Here is a 22,898-nt window from a genome sequence, read left to right as displayed (position 1 = left end):
TGTACTAGAAATCCTAGGTTCTCAACTATCAGAATAATTTTAAAAAACAATATAAATAAGTTGGCAGTATTTTATATACTCGAAAGTCCATAATTTCCACATGTGTTTTCATTCTAGCCTTGTAAACTTAGAGAACACAGTTACAGTTATACACGGAAATGAAACAAATTAACAGGTTATATTTCCCTGTCCTGATTTTGTTATTGAAGTAATTTGATATTTTATGATTATTTTGTAGTAAAACGTTTTCTGACAAGTCTTACCTGGAATTAAAAAGTATTTAAAAGTTAAAACAAACTTACTAGCAAAAAAGAAAGACTGTTTGTTCTAACAAAATTTATTATGCAGTAATTACAAAGATTAAAGACTCTCCCATCTCAAATAAAAATAACTGTTATAATTACACACATAATACAGTACCTTATAGAGTGATTCCAATAAATATCACAGGAAATACAGGGCATTTTCAATTGGAGAGACAAATACTTTCACCGTGTCTGACATAGGAAACCCTGTTCACATAACGATCTGCATAAGGTCATGCTTTTAGTAACAGTCCGCCTAGAACTGTGCCAAAGCAATTCTTTCAGAATGTGAAGTACCGGGCAAACCACTCCTGGCGCTGGGGATCTGGAGAAGCCACCGGGGAAGCTTCACTCTGAGGAGGACTGAATTCATAAAAAGAGAGACATGTAACCCAGCATTAAGCTGTTTTGCAAAATGAAGGGAAAAGCACATAAAACATCAGTGCAGATGACCACAACTGGTTCCCTACATTAGGAGATGCATTTTAAAGATCTGCTACTTCCTCTACACTGGACTGTGTTCTCCATGAGAGTGCAGCAGCAGCTCAGATGAAGTCCGTGAAGGAGGAGCCACATTACAACAATTACAAGAAACAAAAAAAATCAAACAGTTGAGAAAAGTCAGGTGACCTTCTTGGAATAAAAAAGTTCAGGAGGAACTGTAGGAAATAAGAGAGAACCAGGTAACATTCTTCTTGTTCAGCACCTTTTCTCTTTTAGTTAATTAAAAAAAATTTTTAGAATCTGACACAAGCATTTCTTACAGATGTGTCCTTAACTATAACTAAATTAAGTAACTAAACCATGGTATAATATTTTTTATATATGTATGTTTTATATTAAACTTTCATAATTCCATCAGCAGATACTCTAGGGGAAAGGAGTACATTAAAATGCCAATTTCCCCTCCATCTTCAAATTTATATAATTTATACTTATCTTAACCCTAACTAAAGATTCTTTGGGCTAGTTAAGAAAATAAAAGGATCCCTACCGTCTTTGGGGGAAATTACAAGGCACGCAACAATGTGTAATGGAAACTCCAGTAGGCATGTTCCTTGAGCCCATGCACATGCATCTTACTGACACCTGAACATACCCATGCACAAGGGAAAATAAGCAACACAAAGTATTTAGCAGGAGACACATTCAAAGGTGTATTTGACTATTTTTCATTCTTGCTATTTTTTTCTATTTAAAATAATGTCATTAACTAGTCATTAATCACTTAGCCTAGAAAAAAAAAGTAGTCTACCTGTATGATTGATTATTACTAGTGACACTGAGACTTAGTAAGAATAAGTCAAAAGATAAATTTTAAAACAGCACAAGATCAGTAATAGTAAGTAAGCACAAAATGACAGCACTTTCTGACTAATTATTTAATGGATAAACAATTGGATTTCATTCAAATTTTACTTATTAATACATTCAAGGACTCTGAGATAAAACTGGAATATTAATTATAAAATTTTTTTCCTAAATTTCCTACTTCTGTCATTAAGTTCCCAGAGCTTATATATTTTTTATTTTGGCAATAAGTGCATATATATTTATAAATAAGCAAGGGAAAAATAAACAGATAAGAAACAAAAGCAATAAAAAATATCTTGAATTTCTGTAATAAGGGGGATGGATTATTAATGAAAAACTGGTGATAATTCTAAAAATGAAGCACCGGTCCATAAATATAAATATTAAAATTCTAAGCATATGAATTACATTAGTACCTCTTCAAGCATTTAGAAAATTGACAAGGAAACAGAAAAAATCTTTTTTAACAGAGTTAAAAAGGAGTTCTCTAGAGAGGTGGTGAATATATTTTGAAAATATTTCACAGTAAAATTTCTTTTCCTAGGCTGTTCTTAAAGTAGTAGATTTCTGCAATGTAAGAAAGTAAATTTCTCAAGTTAAAAAAGAAAAGAAATCACTGGTGAGACGGGGCTCACCTCAAAAATGTCTTGGGCTCTTTGGGTGGCACTGGCTGTGGAAGTGGTTTGCTGCTGTTGAACTCAATATCGTGGACTGGAGAATTAGGAATGGGATCCAGGCGGTTAGGATGTCCATTGCCCACTCCACCAGATTCCAGAGCACTTAGATTGGGAACACTCACAAACCTGTTTGTTGGTGATTTATTGTTCTTCTTCTTTTGCTGTATTAAAAATAATACATGTGAGGACAGTCCCTGCATAAGGACGAATGAGAAAATAGGAACAATAGAAGATACAAATTTGGCATGGGAAAATTTCGGAAGCTGGATGTTAAGATGTACCAGTGTTACCCAAAGTGCGGTCTGGGGATCCTTGGAGGTGCTCTTTAGCTACATGGAATCCTCACAGACAGACATGCTGCTAGGACAGAAAGAATGAGGAAGAAATGTTTAGGAATGGTTCATGGGGAGGAGAGGAGGGGGTGGAAAGAAGGCCAACGGATAAAGAATATTGGGAGGAAAAGGGAAAGGGGGAAACAGCAGATCTCATGGATACCATGAGGTTAAACGGGTTTAGGCTAAAATTAGGAGAAGGTGAAAAGTTAACATAATTTTAAAAGAGAGGTCTGTGAACTTTAGTCATCTGTCAAAGGGAGGCAGTCCTTGCCTGGAAAATAAAAGGAATGAGAAAATGCTTGGCAAAGTAGTTTGAATCAAATCTCACATTTCTACCTAAGACTTAGAGCTGACCTAGAGAAATAATTTGGTTTTAAATTCACTGCACCATCTCTCTGAAGAGGGAAGATGAAATCTGTATACTTAAGTCTCAATTACCAATTAATTAGTAGTATTACCATTAGCTCACAATCTTTAAAAAAAATTAAAGGTTATAAAACAAAGGCAATCAATGTTTTTTTCTTTTAATTGGTTTTTAAAATTGATGGATGAAAAGAGCAATACAATTTCAGATTATTAAAATCTATCAGCTTTCAAATCATTAACTTTAGCCTCTATTCATGTGTAGATTCAATGAACATCATCTTGCTTTGTGTAATAAAAATTAACATAAATGTGTGCTAATTTATGAAATAACTTTTTGCAAAATGATTCCAGAGTTTGAAAAAAATGCAATTAATAGACAAGATGGTCCTTTTCCTTTGCTTATAATGATCTCAACTATCTAGACATTGTCCTTTGTCATTTTCTATGAACCACGAAGTCTCTGAAAAGAAGCCTATTTTAGCATAACTGCAAAAAGAAAGGAAGAACAATATCTTCTTCAGAATTATTTGTGAAAATTGAGTCCCAATTAGGAGTCAAAATTTACAAAGATGTATCTTTAGCATTTTCTTGTTCTAGTCATGAGAGGGCATAATTAAACCTACTTAAGGTTTCTATTTTAAGAAATCAAAAGTATCATTGGTAAAGTTCTACAGTAATGGTTTTGTGGCTAAAAATGTAATTCCAATAAAATAGGTAAAAAGGAAATATTTCTAATCTCGTTTCAACAAGTCTCATAACCTAGCTTTTTAATTAAAAGCTTATTTCACCCTAAATAATGAATTTAAAAACTGAAACTAACTATATTCATTCATTCACCAATTTTTTTTTTTGAGAGGCCTTTATGTGCCAGACACTGTTTTGGACTCCGGAGATACAGCTATAGCCTTCCTGACTTTAGTCATTCCATTTTGCAAATCATTCAAGTCATTCTGTTTTAATAAACATTTAAGTTTAAAGTTTGGAGCACTTTAAGTTGTGAAGAAAGGATAGATTCCATCTTCTTAATAGAAAAGTTTTATGAGCTTTGAAAGCAGAAATTTTTCTAGCTAAGGGCCTAAGAGAAATTAGATATGATGTGCAAATTAATTAAATCTGAATCCAAAACATAGCTTTAGCATGGGCATTTTTATTTCTACTACTGATTCCTGCTAAAAGATATGTAATCCCTATAAAGCCCATATACATAATTATTGATTCTTTATTACTTGCTTTATTCACTAGAATAATTTGTAGTAGCTTATAGAAAACATGATGAAATTTTGCAACTGAACAAATATTTACTTAGTACGCACTATACCTATAGCACTATGATGGGAGTCATAGGAAGCTCGGGTACAAAGATGTATAATACTTAGCCATGTCCGTTTCATTTATCTGCAAGGCTCTTCTATCTGTCCTAAGACAGCAACAAAATGTAAGAATAGGTCATGTTCAATTTTAATTGTCAAGAAAGGTGATTAAGACTGTGAGAACTAAGGCCCTTCTCTGAAGATTAGTGGGCAACAAAATACATGTCCAACCCAAGGCCCATTAAGATGGCAGGCCTTAAGTCAGGGAGAGCTGTTGGGTATACAGGGCTTGGAGTACTTTTCAAGACCCCATAGAGGACAGTGAACACTAAGGAAATGACAAGAAGTTATCCCGAAGCGACTCAGAAGTGAGTTTTCTTTTTTTTAAGATATAAGAAAACAAAATGGTATAACCAAGGTTTTATAATATTAATAAAATACTGTTTTAAGGAATATGAATTCTCAACAAATAAATGAATATTATTAGCATCTCATTTGAAAATGAGTATATAAAGAATTCATAGATTTTAGTCCTAGATTATTAAATTTAAGAAAACATTTTTTGGAAGCTTTATCTTCTGCTGCTCTAAATATTTTATAAAAATTTTAATCAAGTTTTAAGCCATATTCCTATTTTACAATGTTTACAGCACATACCTTAGTCAGTGGATTAATAACACCAACAGTAGGACTTGAGTTAAACACTTTGTTGAAGTTAGTTTCTCGATTGACTAATTCCAGCTGATAAAATTTATTATCCTCCTATGAAAAAGAATTACAAACATTTCTTAAACATTTTCTATTGAATATTTAAAAACTTCATTGTATAAATGCCATTTCATTCAAAATTTAATATAAAACCTGAATGAAAATTTATATACCTTATTCAAAGATTTCTAGACCTGTCAGGTCTAGAAATCTTAGAAATCTTCAAGTCTGCTAGTGGGTGAGTTTTCAACACATTTTAAACACTGTGCTCCGGGATTCTTCTCTATCCTTTCATACCTTTTCCCTCCAAGGCTAGAGCTAAATGTTTTATTTGGCCCATCTCTTTTCCAGAGGGCTGACTGTGCATTTTGAGCAGGCTTAACCTGCATTCATGGAGCTGCTCTGTGCATGGCTGAGTTGTTTCCAGACATGAAGATGGCACTATGGTATATCATTATTCTTGAGTACTGGAAAAGTATTTGATCTTGCCTAATCTCCTCTGTGAGACATCAATGTATTACAGCAATGGTAACCACAGAACAGAGAAAAAGTGAATGGCCCATGCAAAGATAAACCCTTTGCCTTTGGCTTCACCAACAGGTGCTAATTGAACAACCAGACTGTAGGAAGTAAACACATAAGTGAATGGATCACTGTGTGTGTGAAAGGCAGGGTTGTGTGCTCTAGGAGAACTAGATTTTCAACCCCCTCCTAGTTACCACTGACCATCATTAATCTCAGCCCATGTGCCTCACAGTCCACAGACTTAGGGTGTAGTGAAAAGAGTGTAGACCATTCCCTGGCTAGAATTGGAAAATCAACAGCTATTTCTACCATAGGTGAAACATAGTAATACATTTGCTAATTTCATACGTAGAATATAAGGTAATTTTTCATGACTCTACTGTTGTCACACAGAGACAGAGCAAGCTATGATGCCTGTGCTCATGTTCACAAAGCTTGGAAAATTGGGTGGTTACTGGGATGAAGTAGCACATATTCTGTCTTTCCAGGAGCCCTGCTCCTGGGCTCCATCTGTGAACCCCAGTCAACTACCTGTTGCTTTTTGGCAGGAACTTCTAGTCCCATACAACAGGATGGCTTTCCTAAATGCTAAGAGAAATAAATATGTTAAGGAAAAAGGACTTCAGAAATAAATGCTCTTAGGCTGTCTTTGCATGCTAATGTCCAAAGTTTTCATGAAGAGATCAATGAGTAAACAGAATGATTAGCATTCTATTTCTAGTTTTACTGACTTTTGTTAGTGGCAGTAAAAAGCAATATTTTAATTATTGATCAGGTCATATAATTTTAGAAGACTCTGAAATGTTTTATGAATTTTAAAACATCTGTGTTTTTTTAATTCTTGAGGAATAATGACTTTAATGAAGGCAGTGTACTTATTGTTAAATCTGTATTTTCTTCCCTGATGGACTTTTCAGAGCCGCTAACATCTCAGTGTGCGCTGAGACTCTCAAGACAGAGCCTGTAGCTTTTCTTAGGCTAGACCCCTAAGAAAATAGAATCCTTTTTCCATGAAGCATGTCTTTGGATCAGGTTTTAGTGGGACGCACTTTAGGAAGTTAACAGGACTAAGTGGAAGGGCACAATGCAGGCTTGTGCATGTATGTGTTGACCGTTCTTTCCCATCCAATTCTAATTCTCCATGTACAATACACACACACACACACTTCAGTAGTATATTAACTGTACACTGGCAATAACGTATTATTAAACATTCAATATGTATTAAAAAGTATTTCTTTTTAAAAATTACTGAAAAAAGCCACAATCTCCTTACCATAATACCAAATTTAAAATTACTTTGTATTTCTTATCCTCATTCATAAACATTTTAATAAACGTTCAATCACAATACACGTATTTTGTACTTTCAACTTTTGTTTAGCATTACTTAAACATATTTTCTCATGTTTTCCCAATCAACAGTCTACAGGTTACTAACATGGTTACACCAGAACCCCCTACCCCCCCAAACCAAAACAACTTACCAATAGTTTCTTTATGACCTGATCTCTTTCTGTAAGCATGGCTTTTAATTCTCCAATCATCTGTAAATCTTCTGGTTTTGATTCTCTCATTAGATATTTTTCTTCCATCTCTTCTAGTCTAAAAACGAGAAAACCTTTCATTGATACGATGCAGACATTCTTTTGCAATGCCTATATTTTTCAAATTGGTTCAGCTGAACACACAAAAATTTAAAATCAAACTTTTTCCGTTAAAACTGGTAAGCATAATGACATGATTGACTCAAGAGGTAGTGTTATGAAAGGCTCTCCAAGTGCAGATGATGTTATTAAAGGCTTTGCAGATTACTTTTGGAAGAATTCACTCATTTTTAAGTCATTTAAGTGTATATGGGAATGAGGTGAGGTATGCTCTGTAGAAGAAATAATATACTGAATAATACTAACCTAGCAATGCAGACTTGATGCTGGAAATGTAGGCTTACTATTAGGAGAACTTACCACATATACGATATTGTGTGATGACATAACGTTTGTTAACATATATAAAAAGGACAGAAGATACAGAGGAAAGGGGTACAAAGGACACACACATATGACATCATTCTTTCCCGGTTTATGGGAAATGCAGTCTACAAATTCTGCGTATCAGTTAATATACTGAATATATAAACTGGAAAAAAAAAAAAACCCAGTTCATCGGATAAAAGAAGAATCATATTTCCTTCTAGGCCTGTTCTGCCCTGAATGAAATGAGAAGGTAACAGAACTAAATGCCACTGAAGACTCTAGAATAGAGGCCATTTTTTATGAGCAGAGGTGCCATGGACCCTGCAGAGTCTAAGAATATAGCACAGGGCAGAATGACGAGGGTGCAAATGGAAACTGCTACTGTAGTCTGAAAAAAAGCACTCTCAATTTTAGAAAATTCAAATAATTAGAACAATCTTAAAACTTGTTTTCCAAATAAGCAGAATAAACTAAGCTCAACAAAATTATGGTTAATGAAGAGTCACAGAAAAATTTATTCAGTCAACAAATACTGAGTAACTTCTAGATGATCTATCCTCTAGGTATCAGTGATCCACTCCCACCCTCCAGTTCCAGAGGGGCACCAGAATCTGTGCATTTTAGTACTTTTAGTAAATTCCACTAACTCAGCTCAAGCCAAAGACTTGGAGATAACATTTTTGGCTCCCTACCCAGCCCCATGGCTGAAGTTCTAATCTGGGAAGTAGGGAGGTATGAGGGAGAGGAAGTGTGGGGTTAGGGAGTGACTGTCTCAGGATCAGTTGGGACTTCGTCAGTTCAGTGTGAGGCTAGCTTCATTATCTTCACTTTTGTTCTTCTGTGACAATTCACTGAGCTCGTATAAAGTAACCTTGCATTTTATCATGATGTGGCATTATATGGGCAAAGGTTTATATTTCATGGGCAACGGTTTTGAAAAGCTTGAGAAACATGGAAAAAGGCATTTGTGTTTCATACCAGAGTAGCCACAAGATGTCACTGGAGTACTTTCTTTATCAGTAAAAACAAGGTACAAGATTTTTGAACTGTTTCCTGCAGCTGAACAAAAATACTTGGTAGTAAATGTTCACTAAAAAACTCAATTTAAAGCCTTATTTAAAACTATTATGTCTTAGAATAATTCTGAATGTTGCTTTTAAGTATGGAAAATTCAGAAAGCATCTTCTTGGGGTGTAAATAAATACATGTACTTCATTTGTAAAGTTAAAAAAAAAAACAACAATAACTATGTCTTTGTTCCAGTACAATGAGAAGTTAAGGTAAAGTGAGTCTAAAATAGTTACTATCCCTGAACCACCTTTTTTGCATAATAAAGGTCTCTGAACTTAAATTCCAGTGTATGTCTTTGTTTAGTTTCAACATTCTTTACCTACAAAATTATTATCAGTTAATCTTCTCCACAAAATACCTTTATAGCACCAAAAAATTTTTTAAAAGATACCTGGATAGTAAAGGGAAGAAAATAATTGATTAAACTGAAGAAACATCCATATAAACACAAATGGGAAAGCATTAAAGGAGAGAACAAGTAATATGATGTAGATTTAACCTGCAAACATATTCCAAGAATTATTAGTCTTTCAAAATCCTGATGGGGGAAGCACACTTCGTCCTCTTCTGATGCCCATTCACGCCAACACCGGGCAGTCAACATTTTCCCTTTCAGTTGCCCCACTCAACTCTCTAAGCCAGCTGCTTCCCAAAGACTAGGTGTGAACGACTAGTGATACAGGAGACAGTTTAGTTTGTTCTCCTTTAATCTTTCTGACCACAAGGAGAAAGCCTGTTAGGTTCTGTGTATCTTGACTGGTCTTCATAGCGTATATGCTTGTTATGCTGTTTCACAGCACTCAGGCAGGCCTCAAGCATCAGTGCTAGCCAGGATCTAATAACACTGTTGTATTTTCACAGAAGTCACATTTATATAGTTATGGCTTAACTTCTATTTAGAATAATGGGTGAAATTTTTCAGTAGTGATAATGGTTTTACTGCAGAATTAAAAATTTAACAGGAAAAGTTGATTGATTAAGTTAAAACAAGTCAATTAAAAATATTAAGACAATAATATCATAGGTAGCCAGAAATGACCAAATGCCCAAAGGCTGTATAGGAAGGACTAAAGCCTGGGAAATAACTGCCTTGAGGGAACCACACAAGTACATACAGACTTTTACTCAAAATACAGATTCCCATTAGAAGTAATACAAAGAACAGACAGAAGTAGAACATATAAAATTACTAATTAGGGTCACTGCTTGATTCTCCCCAGGCACGCACGCCCTGATTTTTTTTTTTTTTTTTGGCTCTGAGAATATATAGGTCAGTGTCTATGGCTCATGGATAACACAAACCAAAAATATGAATGCATAAAAAGCTGTATAAAAAAGCTTCCCAGTTGATAGTCCTTCCACACTTTTAAAATAAATGACAAAAAATCAGTAAGTTGAGATTTTAGAGCCAAACAACAGTATTATTAGTCACTAATGACTAATTTCTAAAATATGACTAAATTCTAAAATAGTCATATCTATTTTAGAATTTTAATTGTATAAAATGAAAGAACTCTACTATACTATCTCCTACAGCCTTAAGGTAAAGGAAATACAGTAATTCAAGCAGCTTAACGTCAAACTTCTCTTTCCCATAAATTACAGGCACAGATTCAGACTTGTGACAATAGAACGACTTCATCTTTACCTCACGAGATTATGAAAATAAGCTGTATGGCAACTTAAAAATCAAATAACAACAACAAAAAACTATTAGGGTATTATAGATTTAAAAAACTCAAACAACTTTTAAGGAATAAGTAATTCTGGTGTGGTGGAGAGCTTCTTTTTAATCAGGTATTACTGACCTACTTAAAGTCCAAGTACAGAAACTCAAATGTTTCCCCCAATAAGAAATTACCTTTTGGCTTCAGTACAGTGAGAAGTTAAGGTAAAATAACCCTAAACAATAATAATCTCTGAACCAAACTACCTTTTTTGCATAATAAAGATCTGCCATGACTCCAAGTTCTGTGTATATTTACATTTAGCTTAAAGTTCTTTAAAACAGCCCATTCTCATTTGTTTCTAAAACAAAAACCACAACATATTTCTTAGATACAATGTTTTTACTAAGATACTATACCACTCAAGAAAATAAAACAATTTCTGTAGCATATCTGAAAACCTAAGTAGACTTTAATACCCAGCACTAGAGGATTTCTAGTAATAATTCCGTAAGAGACACAGAACTCTTACCACCATTTCAACGATGTTTAGAGGGTACGGTCCCTCCTTTAAACTTTTGTCCCCATTTCATTTCCCTGGAGTCCAACAAGGTTTGGGGCAGGGACAGAAGCAAGAAATGTCCAGCTGCTCCAGAGGCCCCTCAGCTGCAGGCTTCAGGTGGCAGGCTGACCCGTGCCCCTCCAGTCCCTCCACCATACCCACTGCCAAGCATCCCCAGGGCTTTGCCGATTTTGAAGTTTTAAAGTCAGCATGCGGTTGATTAGGAACTTCAGTAGGGTACCCTTAGTTCTCTGAAACAGGCTGAGAGTAGTTCAGAAGTTGTTCTCCCCAGTTCCTTAAACTGGAATGGACCCTCCCTGCTTTCCATCTGTTTAAATCCAAACCATTCAGCAGATCCCAGCAGGCTGCATCTGAGGATATGCGCCAGAAATATCCACCTGTCTAAAACTGTGCTTTTCAATATGGAGGCCACTAGCCCATATGTGGCTATTTACATTTAACTTAATTAAAATTAAATGAAGTTAAAAATTCAGTTCCTTGGTTGCGCCAGCCACTCTTCAAGTGCTCAACAGCCTCTGTGGCTAGCGGCTACTATACCGGACGGAGCAGGTACAGCACATGTTTGTTATTACAGAAAAATCTACTAGACGTTGCTAGCCTCAATACAGTTGTATATGTGTTTGTTTTTAACTAAATGAGTAGATACCTAAGACGAGAGGTTAATTACATAATGACAGCAGGTGAAGAAAGAAATATGGCTGGTTAGCATAGACCTAGTTGAATGGTAGATCTAGAAAAACAGATAAAATATTTGACTTATGAGTCACACTAATCCTTTGATTAAAAATGAATATCAAAATACTAAATTATTTTCTATCTACTGAAAGTTCATAATGCGCAAAACCATAAAAAACGGAATAAAGTAAAAACAAAGATATAACCCTTACTCTTTGTAACGTAACATTCCTAAGGAGACCGGACACACGGACAGACAGAGGTTATTCTTTCCGTGAGCATGTTTTCTCAGAGTATGAAGAGGGGGATACCAGGATTTTAGCCTCTGCCTGATAACACTGTGGTCACTGGGGTTCACTGTAACCCATCTCTGCAAAATGCCTGAGATTATTATCTTTTCGACACGGCAGGTGTGCAAACTCTCACTGCAGCCCACAAGATTTAAAAATTACCCCCAATAACTGCAAACACCCAGAATCACTGTGACTGGGGAAACGACCTCATGAGTCTCTTTACCATTTCAAGGGTAACTTTATGAAGTGGTAAGTATTATAGGGAATCCTCAAAGATTTTATTTGTGAAATATTCATTGAGTGCCTACTGATGTGAAAATTCTGTATGTGTCCATTAGAAAGAACACCTCACCTCAGAGGCATCTGAAGTAAATGCCAGTGACTGGGGTGGGGGGGCGGTCTGTTTTCTGTTTCAGCTGAAGTGAATGTTGGCATATGTGGTACAAATTTAACAAGACTTACTGTGAGGCTTAGCTGGTTAAATGGATGAAATGCGAGATGATTTTTAGATTGGAGGAAGGTAATAGGTAGGAATGACACAGGAGCTTATTCTGGACTGTAGAGGATAACACAGGAGACTCTTAGAAGGAAACTGTGAGCGTCAGTGTGGCTGACACAAAGGTAGCAGACAGGGAATATGGGTGGCTGTGGGATGAGGCAGGAGACGGCACACTGGAGCTACGACTTTAAGTTTGACTTTGACACTGAGGGTAATGGGAATAAGTCACTATTTTGACTTTATTGAAGTATATGGAGATATTTATATTTTTTTATGAAGGCTTTTTAATTGATTGGAAGAGGAGAGACTGAAAGTGAATAAATCATTGCAGCAGCTTAGAGTAAATTATTTCTGAGATAACTTAAACTGGACCACAGTTTAGGCCACAGAGATGGAGTGAATGCCAGGTGCATTAGCTATAGGAGTTTATAAGTAAGTGTGTAGGAAAGAGAGGGGCTATTAAATATTTTTTAAAACACAAAGCAATAATTAGAACTTTGGGTTTTAATGATATTGGAGCTACTATATATGAGTACTAACTTTGTGATGTTTTACATTTATTGATTTTTAAAATCATAAAACAATCAAATGCTTGTTGTAGGAATTCAAACAATGTGTAAGTAGAGTATATAAAATTAAAAGGAAGTTTTTGCTCTTCTCCATCTCCAATACCTCCTAATCCAGTCCATAGATGGAATCACTACCATTAAAATTTGTATTTAAGATCTTTTGATACTTTTGTAAAATATGTATTATTAGTGTATATATAGGATCATAATAACCCCATTGGTCACAATATGCTCTTTTTACTTAACATTATCTAATGGGTATCTTTTGAGTTTTCACCATGGCATGATAGGTTCATGATCCTGAGGGACAGGTCTTTGGACAAATATTATCCTAGTAGAACCACAGCAGTAGCAGCTGATAAAACGTAATTGTTCAACTGCCTTCTTGTAATTAAAGAATACATCATATTGCAGTTACCATCTGTAAATACAGCACTTAAGTTTTCCTTTTAAAGTATCATTTAATTAGAGTCAAAGGACGAGCTAATCTGAGGTTAGACACAGTGCTCCTCAGTTTATTCTCCACACATGAATTTTCTTTAATATAATGCGACTTACGACACTTGTAAAGCTGCATTTATTTCCTTGAGTAGCTCGTTAGTCTTATTAAAATCTGCCCGCATGATATTTTTCTCTCTGAGGTGGTCTGCTGTCATGACATCCAGCTCTTTTTCAAGTCTCTTGTTTAAATCTTGTTCATGCAACCTGTTTAATTTATTTTTAGTTAAGAAAACGTTATTCTGAAGTCGAGCTTTCAAAACTTTCTATATTCTAACAGATTTGAAATGGTTTTAGGTATCATATACAGAAAATTAGTGGAAACAGCCTAAAGTAAAGTACTTACTTTGCTCTAATCTTCTAGCTTGTTAAAGTTGTCTCCTTTAATGCTTTTTAAAATAACATTTTTAAAAGATTTTAGTTAATTACATACAATTTCCAAAGTTAGTGAATGTATATACATCTTTCAAAATATAAACATTTCTTCTACATCCAAATTATAACATAGTCAACAAATAAAGTAAAAAGTGGTCCTCAATATCTTACTAGAAGGCTATCTAGTCATAAAAATAGGCATGTATTGCTAAATACCATTGCAACAGTCTTTCAGGTAACACTGCAAATTCCTTCTGTGGTGACTGAAGGCATACCTCATCTGTTGGTTGGATTCACTTCTTACTCTGAGAATTTCTTTTCCCTTAAGTTCCAATTCCTTTGTTAGGGCATTTATATTTTCATGAAGGTGCTGTACTTCCTTATCCAAGTCTGAGATGTGATGCTCTCTGTGCCTTACTTCGTCTTGGAGATCTGTTATTCTACTCATGTGCTCCTTACTCTGAAAAATACAAATAGTTCTTAAAAGTTTTCTGCATATTTACTTTCTGTGTTTAAGGGAAAGAAAATGACATACTGGAATGTCAAACGTAAATCTGACATTGCTTCAAAAGCAAACTGCTGAAATAAGGAAACCTCGAGGCCTCCTCTATTTTCATAATCAATATACAACAAGTGTTTATATGGATGCCACAGGGCCACAGGGGACCCAAAAGACCATATAAGCACTTCTCCCTCATTTTACTGTTGAAGACACCAATACCCAAGAGATGATTTGTCCAAGGATGATCTATAATCAATGGCAGAGCCGATATTAGAATACAGGGCTCTTAAGTACTCAATAAGTTACATGGTCTTGCAGTAAAATGCTGGTGCCATCGTCCTTTAATTTAAAAAGGACCTGCCTCTATGGAGGCCATCCCAGTATATACACATCCCATTGCTTAGAAGACTTTGCTTCATGCCGGTCTAGTAGTTATCCTGTCTGACAGATAAGCTCCCTTCCATTTTCCTACAAGTCACTGTTTTCTGCAAATTCTGCAGGCCTAGACATTGTCAATTTCAGCAGCAGCCTAGTTGGAGAGAATATAAGTTCCCTCCATGGTTATAAGGTGGCTCATTTAAAACTTTCTAGTAATGAAGAAAAATTTGAGCTGATTATTTAACATATCTGAAGACTAACAAAGTGAAAGTCATAAGTAATAAACTAATAAACAGGGAATAACCTTCATTGTACTATGACTAGAAATCCATTCATCCAGACATACATTCAGGATCACAAACTATCTAATTAAAGAAAGTACACTTGGCTAATGAGCAAAATTTAAAAAGTGTGAATAGTAGCTGTGCTAGTGATATGGACATATAAATTATCTTTTCTTTCCTGAGGACCTGCTACTTCGATAGCTGTGCTATCTGATATGGCTGTTTAAATTAACTGAAATTAATTAAATATATTAGTAAAATTTAATTAAAAATTCAGGTCCTTGGTCACACTAGACATATTTGGCTTGTGACTATCATAGTGGATAGCACAGATATAGACGAGGTCCCTCATCATGGTAAGTTCTACTGGACAGACACTGCTGTTTTATAGTATTCTGTTTTCACTCTTTGTATTATTTATATTTCATTGTTTACTCAAGATGCAAATAAAATTCAAAATATTCAATTAAAAGGTCATAAAATAAACTGACCACTATACTAAAGTTGAATTACCTAACTCCCTTTAAAAATAAAACTCTTTAATATAGATAGTAAATAATTACTAGTGAAAATACTAGTTATTACAAAATAATTTTCAGAAAATTGTGAACATTCAAATCTATTCACATTTATTTAAGACATCACAGAACAGAATGTTCTCTACCTGTCTTCTGCTGATATCTATGCTTCTCTCTAATTCCATTTTAGCGGCTGCCAATTCTTGATGATGATTATGCCGTAACAAATCAATTTCAGCTGCATGTTGATGGTTTAGTTCTGAGCGTAAAGAAGCTGGAATCCAAGAAAAAAAAGATTTAGAGTATTTTTAAAATATTAGTATTTTAGATAAAAATCATAAGAGTATTATTTTTTAAAATTAGGACACATATTCCCATTAAAATATCATAGGATTGTCTATGCCTCTTAAAATACTACATACTATCATAAAATATAAATTTAGAGGCCATCTGGCTTTGAAGAGGATAAGAAAATTTTCAGCTGCTCAAATGGATCAAGGTTTTCTATATATGTTTTCAGTTTGCAAGTAAGGTGCTAATGGAGAGGAAATTTTTAACTCTTCTCACTCACTAGTAGAATAACACATTTTAGGGTTGAATGTTACTATAACGTATATTTAGGAGGCAACTTCCCACCCACGTAAGACGTCTTCCATGATATCCCTCAAAGATGTTAAGCACTGTCTGGTGATTGTTCTTAGTGATTTCGAAGTCATTATTTTTATCTGAATTTGAGATTATTTCATACAATCCACACTTACTGAATGCCAGGTACTATACTATGGGAGAATAAAATACGACCCTGTTCTTATAATTGCACAGGCTAGAGGGAAGGGCATCAAGGAATTAGGTGGGATATCAGAGATGAACATTATAATGAAATACAGTGTTTCAGTTATAACGAAAGCAGGGTGGTGTAAGAACCCAGATTTCCTAGGAGAGGGAAACTGGGGATGCTATCAACAAAGGAATTGTCACGGTAACACAGTCTAAAAGACTGAGCTGGGGTTCTCCAAGTGGAGAAAGATAAAAGCATTCAGGAGGAAGGAGTAACATATGCAAAAGCAGAAAGAACCCGCTCTGTCAGACAAGCTATAAGAAGTTTGGTATGGCAGGCGCCCACAGAGCAAGTGGTCATACTGGGAAGAAAATGGAGCCCAGCCTGAGAAAGTTTTAGTACAAAATGATTTTCACTCCATGTTTACATTCATGGTCCTCAAACTAAGGTGTGTGTGGCAGTGTGCCTGAGGGACTTTTAGAATATATATGATCATCTTCCAAAACGTGAATTTTACATGAAGATTTTTGGAAAAGCCACTGTTTTTAATGTTAACACTGAATATATGAGTAAAATACAAGTTACAAATTTCAAAGCTGAAACATGAGACTTCAAAGAAATGCTGTGCTTGTAGCAAGTCAACTTAGGCTCCTCCCGAGACCCTCATGTAGAGCATAAGTTCAGCTTCCCCTGCTGTTAAGGGCTGCTTCAGTGGAAAAATTGACAGGACCTGGTGAAGGATATGAGGAATCACTGAAGGATTTAAAGCGGGGAAGTCACATGGTGAGATTTGAGTCTTGCAAAAATTAACCCAACTGGGGCTTCCCTGGTGGCGCAGTGGTTGAGAGTCCGCCTGCCGATGCTGGACCCGTGGCCACTGAGCCTGCGCATCCAGAGCCTGTGCTCCACGACAGGAGAGGCCACAGCAGTGAGAGGCCCGTGTACCGCAAAAAAAAAAAAAATTAACCCAACTGGGGCTTCCCTGGCGGCGCAGTGGTTGAGAGTCCGCCTGCCGATGCTGGACCCGTGGCCACTGAGCCTGCGCATCCAGAGCCTGTGCTCCACGACAGGAGAGGCCACAGCAGTGAGAGGCCCGTGTACCGCAAAAAAAAAAAAAATTAACCCAACTGGGGCTTCCCTGGCGGCGCAGTGGTTGAGAGTCCGCCTGCCGATGCTGGACCCGTGGCCACTGAGCCTGCGCATCCAGAGCCTGTGCTCCACGACAGGAGAGGCCACAGCAGTGAGAGGCCCGTGTACCGCAAAAAAAAAAAAAATTAACCCAACTGGGGCTTCCCTGGCGGCGCAGTGGTTGAGAGTCCGCCTGCCGATGCTGGACCCGTGGCCACTGAGCCTGCGCATCCAGAGCCTGTGCTCCACGACAGGAGAGGCCACAGCAGTGAGAGGCCCGTGTACCGCAAAAAAAAAAAAAATTAACCCAACTGGGGCTTCCCTGGCGGCGCAGTGGTTGAGAGTCCGCCTGCCGATGCTGGACCCGTGGCCACTGAGCCTGCGCATCCAGAGCCTGTGCTCCACGACAGGAGAGGCCACAGCAGTGAGAGGCCCGTGTACCGCAAAAAAAAAAAAAATTAACCCAACTGGGGCTTCCCTGGCGGCGCAGTGGTTGAGAGTCCGCCTGCCGATGCTGGACCCGTGGCCACTGAGCCTGCGCATCCAGAGCCTGTGCTCCACGACAGGAGAGGCCACAGCAGTGAGAGGCCCGTGTACCGCAAAAAAAAAAAAAATTAACCCAACTGGGGCTTCCCTGGCGGCGCAGTGGTTGAGAGTCCGCCTGCCGATGCTGGACCCGTGGCCACTGAGCCTGCGCATCCAGAGCCTGTGCTCCACGACAGGAGAGGCCACAGCAGTGAGAGGCCCGTGTACCGCAAAAAAAAAAAAAATTAACCCAACTGGGGCTTCCCTGGTGGCGCAGTGGTTGAGAGTCCGCCTGCCGATGCTGGACCCGTGGCCACTGAGCCTGCGCATCCAGAGCCTGTGCTCCACGACAGGAGAGGCCACAGCAGTGAGAGGCCCGTGTACCGCAAAAAAAAAAAAAAAAAATTAACCCAACTGGAGTTTGGAGAATGGACTGTGGGAAGGAAGATCAGCAAGAAGGTTGCGGTAATAATCCAGGTGAGAAATGATACAACCGTGAATTAAGGGTGGCGAAAGGATGAAAGAAGAGGAAACAGATAGAGAATATTTAAGAGGAGGGAATAACACGACATGCAAGCAAAAGAAAAGAGGTTGAATGCATCTCCCAGATTCGTGGTTTTGGCAACTCAGTAAACAGTGATATCATAAATTCAAGTGGGAGGTGTGGGAATGGAAATATATTTTAGACCTGAGGGAGATGGTGAGCTAATATTTTAAAACACAGTGTGAGTTAGAATATCTAACAGTGTAATAGCAGTAAAAAATATAAATCTAATTCACAAGGAAGGCAGATTGGTCTAGAAATACATATTTGGAGTCACAAGCACAACAGATGGCGCTGAAGCCATAGATGCGTGTGTAGAAATAGAAACAATACAATTGGAAAAGAAGATACACAAATGGCAAAAGAGCACATGGAAGAATGTTCAACACCATTAGCCATTAGGGAAATGCAAAGTAAAATTCACAATGAGATATCACTACACTCCTACCAGAATGGCTAAAATAACAAAATAATGACAACATCAAATGCTGGTGAGGATGTGAAGAAACTGGATCATTCATACATTGCTGGTGGGGATGTAAAATGGAATAATCACTCCGGAAAACAGTGGCGGTTTCTTAAAAAAACTAAACATACAATTATCACATGACCCAGCAACTCAACTCCTGGGCATTTATCCCAAAGAAATAAAAACTTAAATTTGCACACAACTGAAAACACACAGATGTCCTTCAGTAGGTAAAGGACAACCAATATGGTAGGCCAATACCATGGAGTACTACTTAGCAATAAAAAGGGACAAACTATTGATACATACAACAACCTGCATGAATCTCCAGAGAATTATGCTGAGTGAAAAGAGCCAATCTCAAAAGGCTACGTATCGTACAATTCCATTTACAACATTCTTAGAATGACAACATTATAGAAATGGAGAAGAGATTAATGGTGGGGGCGGGGAGTGAAGTACATGTGGCTATAAACGGGCAGCAGGGATACCATGGTGATGGGAATGTTCTGTGTCTTGACAGTATCAATGTCAACATCCTGGCTGTGACATGCACTTTAGTTTGAAAATGTTACCATGGAAGGAAACTGGGTAAAAGGTTCAGACGATTTCAGACGAAAAAGATGCTATTTCTTATAATCTCATGTGCATCTACAATTATCTCAAAATAAAAAGTTTAAGAAACCACAAAAAGTCTTTTGTCTACAAAGACAAATGTATTTAAATCATGTTTCAGTGGATACAAGTTCCAACACTTCGCCCATTTTTACCTCTCCTCGGGAAGAGGAGAGAGCTATAACGACTTGGCCTAGAACTCCCAGCAACAGTAGAGAAGATGAACTGGGTCAATTGGTTTTCCCTTTGAGGCCCCAAATATTCAGAACACTTTGGTCTTCTTTGTTCTCAATTATTACTTGGAAAAGAGTGTGCCACTGAGGCGTGACAAAAGACGTCAAAAACATTAGGAGAATTTGGAAAAAAACACAAACAGAAGGAAAATGAGATGACAGGAATAAAAAGTCATTGAATGACACTAAAAAACAAACAAAAAATCCTTTAAATACATATTCAGTTTTTCTTCCAAACTCAACTGATCTCCTATAAAAACTATAGTGATTTTAATACCTCAAAGATAAAAGTCCTATTTAATAAAAATTCTGGAAAATATCCAAACAAAGAGTCAGACCTAGACATGACTTTTCTCATTAAAACAAAATCCTTAAGTGGAAAAAAAACCAATATGATGATCTAGTCTAAAGATAATGTGGCTCCATCCTTGTCTATTCCTTTCAGTCACTGGATTGTGGGAAGCCTGAATGTTCTGACTCCGTTTAGTCCCTTAATGACAAATGGAAGCACCACTGGGTGTTGCTTACACAGCCAGAGTATGCAGAACGTTGAGGGGACCTCAATTTACTGTTTGTGTTCTATCCATTCTCCTCTGCCATACTTGCTCCTTCACCCAGTAACTTCAAATAAAATGTGAACAACACTTAGATATTCATTTTGATGTTTCAAAAATTAAGAATAAAACTTTGTGATTTCTTGTTGAATTTTAAGTTAGAAGGATGTAAAAATAAATATGACAGGATTATAATCTTTTCAAAATACCAAGCATAGCCTTTCCTTCATCTTCTAATTCAAACCGAAGTGTCTGAAGTTCCTGTTCCATTTCTGTCCGGAAGCCCTCCATTGACTCTCTGTGTGCATCTTTTAATGACTGAAGCTCTGCAGAATGTTTCTGTTGTAAATGATTTTCAAGAGCCTTGAATAAGAGAAACATATTCAAATTATTATGCTAGAATATAGGGAAGGAAATGGAAACAAAATAGAAAAACTACTAAAACTCAGTTATTATTCAAGGAAAACAAGTCTTTTTAATTCATTCTCATGAAAATTAGATATAAATGATCATCATTAGAAAATAAATTAGTAGGTTCACTTCAGTAGAATAATCCTCATGAAATCAGGTTGAGTCAATATACAGTGTTTGAATTGGGATACAGACCCTTTACCTAAGGCAGTTTTCAAATAAAGCTGTTTTCTGAAGCTGCTAAGGGACATAAACCACCTAAAATGAATGAATAATTCCTCTGTGTGCACAGACTTAGACTTAGGAAAGAGGTGGGGGAGGGCAGATCAGAAAAGATCTCCTTCTGATCAGGAAAAGAGAGATGAGGGCTTTTCCTACTCCAACCTTAACAAAATTTTTGTAGCTATTTTCTGTAGTCATTCTTTGCTCCTGCATTTGTGAACAGAAGCAAAAGCTGAGAGGAGGCAGCTGGAAAAGTGAACTAAAGCCCTTCATGTGATTAATTTTAAAAGCCTAGCCAGAGAGAACACACTACACGTGGCCAAGACGAAGAGAAGCTATATGGCCACAAGAGAAAAAAAACAGAGCTCAGGGTACTTCAAGTTTAGAGTGAACTGTATAGCACTCAGCCAGGAAGGGTTTTCCTTACTATAATCTATAACATGAAAGGTTTCTGAGAAAGATACCACATTCTAACTAGGGCTGTGTTTCTTCAACCACTACTCTAAAATGCTGCTTTTAAAAATTATTTGACTACTTATGTCCTTTCTGAAACGTACAGCGTAAGTTCCTTTGGATACAGGTAAAAATAAAGGACTTCTCGTATAGACATCATGACTCAGGTAAGCTTGGCTAACCTAATGACAGACAACAAAACTGCCAGTTCCGACTTCTTTTGAAAAATGATTACAGTTTTGAAAAGACTGAATGTGTAAAATTAAAGCACTGATGTGAAAGCTTACAAGTTATCACAGTTCACAAATGGAATCCAATGAATAGATTATTTAGTTAATGCAAACAGGTCAAATTTTTAACCAAAGGAACTTCCTTGATTTTCTGGACAAGATCAATAGACTACAACTTATTGTACAGGCAAATGAGTTGTTTTTAAAAGAATATGACTTTTTTGTTTTAACAATCTTTAAATAACATACCATTTCTTAAAATAGTATCTATACCCAAATAAAGGATTAAAAATGTGTATCTGTAATAACTAAACATGGTGAAAATTACTGTTAGTAACACTTTTTCTATCAAATCTTTATCTTTATCCATAAGGTCCCTAGAAGAAATTGAAAAATACAGTGTTAAGAAGTGAACTAAACCAAAATTAATCACACTAAGGCTATGTCAAACTAACATTTTAACACAGAACTAAATAATGGATATGGGGCGATTCTGGCATATAATTAAACAAATAATGTATCTGTTTAAGTCTTTTTTTAGTGATTTATTTGTATCACTACTTTTCATATAGCTGTTAGGGCTGTATATAGGGAACTATACTATTTTAAAATGTCTCCCATTTCGATTCATTGTGACTTCTGTACATAAGAAAAAGTATGAGGGACAAAAATGTGAGATTAAAAAATATAAATTCCTTGGGTACATGTGTCTTTTGTAGATCCAGACTGAGAGAGAAAAATTAAAAATTTGATGAAACACTATTGTAAGTTCAAGATAGTATTAAGTGATTACAGTGGTTACAACTAAATTTATTTCATCACTGCTAACATATGACAAGCCAGACGGTGTATTAGTTTCATCATGAACTTGGCAATATCATGGGAAACAGAAATAAAATTTGTCTGCTATAGTGTATAATTAGTGTCTGTGTTTAATTACTGTGACCCCCTACAAGAAGTCATAGCCTAGAAAACACAAATAAAGCAATATATAATTTTTTGGAGCAAAAAATGAACTCTTTAAAATTAGAAGGCTAACAATTATTGGGCTGTTGATTACATTTGAACTTATGTCACTTTAAACTTACTCTTTGTTCCTTTTCCTTTTCTTCTTCCATAGTTTGAAATGCAAGGACATGTGCTTCTTGTAAAGATTTATGTCTTTGTTGATGCTGTTCCTCTAATTCTTCAAGCTCTTGTGTAAGTCGTTGTCGTTCTTGTGTAAACTGGACTTGCAGTTGCTGCAAAGAGGTCTGAGACTGGGAAAGCTGCATCTCCAGATTGTGTTTCAGCAAGGAAATCTATGCC

At 36.4% G+C, this 22,898-nt stretch overlaps 1 protein-coding gene across 3 annotated transcripts in view; it reads right to left on the bottom strand.

The window, feature by feature from the left end:
* Positions 1-321: 321 nt before the first annotated feature.
* The window catches only part of FAM184A (family with sequence similarity 184 member A), a 113,567-nt gene continuing 90,990 nt past the window's right edge, over positions 322-22,898 (bottom strand). Inside the window, exons 10-18 of one of the 3 annotated variants that reach the window (XM_024759063.1) lie at positions 22,679-22,891; positions 20,484-20,637; positions 15,575-15,702; positions 14,022-14,206; positions 13,432-13,578; positions 7,028-7,145; positions 4,965-5,069; positions 2,255-2,457; positions 322-668 (exon numbers count right to left, since the gene is read on the bottom strand). In XM_024759063.1, the coding sequence (XP_024614831.1) occupies positions 587-668; positions 2,255-2,457; positions 4,965-5,069; positions 7,028-7,145; positions 13,432-13,578; positions 14,022-14,206; positions 15,575-15,702; positions 20,484-20,637; positions 22,679-22,891 (1,335 nt within the window). In that variant the 3' untranslated portion in view covers positions 322-586. The remainder of the gene's footprint in view (positions 669-2,254; positions 2,458-4,964; positions 5,070-7,027; positions 7,146-13,431; positions 13,579-14,021; positions 14,207-15,574; positions 15,703-20,483; positions 20,638-22,678; positions 22,892-22,898) is intronic. The other 2 variants (XM_024759064.1, XM_024759065.1) reach the window with 2 other exon arrangements.

The sequence above is a fragment of the Neophocaena asiaeorientalis genome, unplaced genomic scaffold (assembly GCF_003031525.2).
Source record: "Neophocaena asiaeorientalis asiaeorientalis breed wild unplaced genomic scaffold, Neophocaena_asiaeorientalis_V1.1 scaffold5, whole genome shotgun sequence".
NCBI classification, from domain to species: domain Eukaryota; kingdom Metazoa; phylum Chordata; class Mammalia; order Artiodactyla; family Phocoenidae; genus Neophocaena; species Neophocaena asiaeorientalis.
Note: the sequence above shows the minus strand (reverse complement) of the source record. Positions and strands in the feature narration are given on the sequence as shown.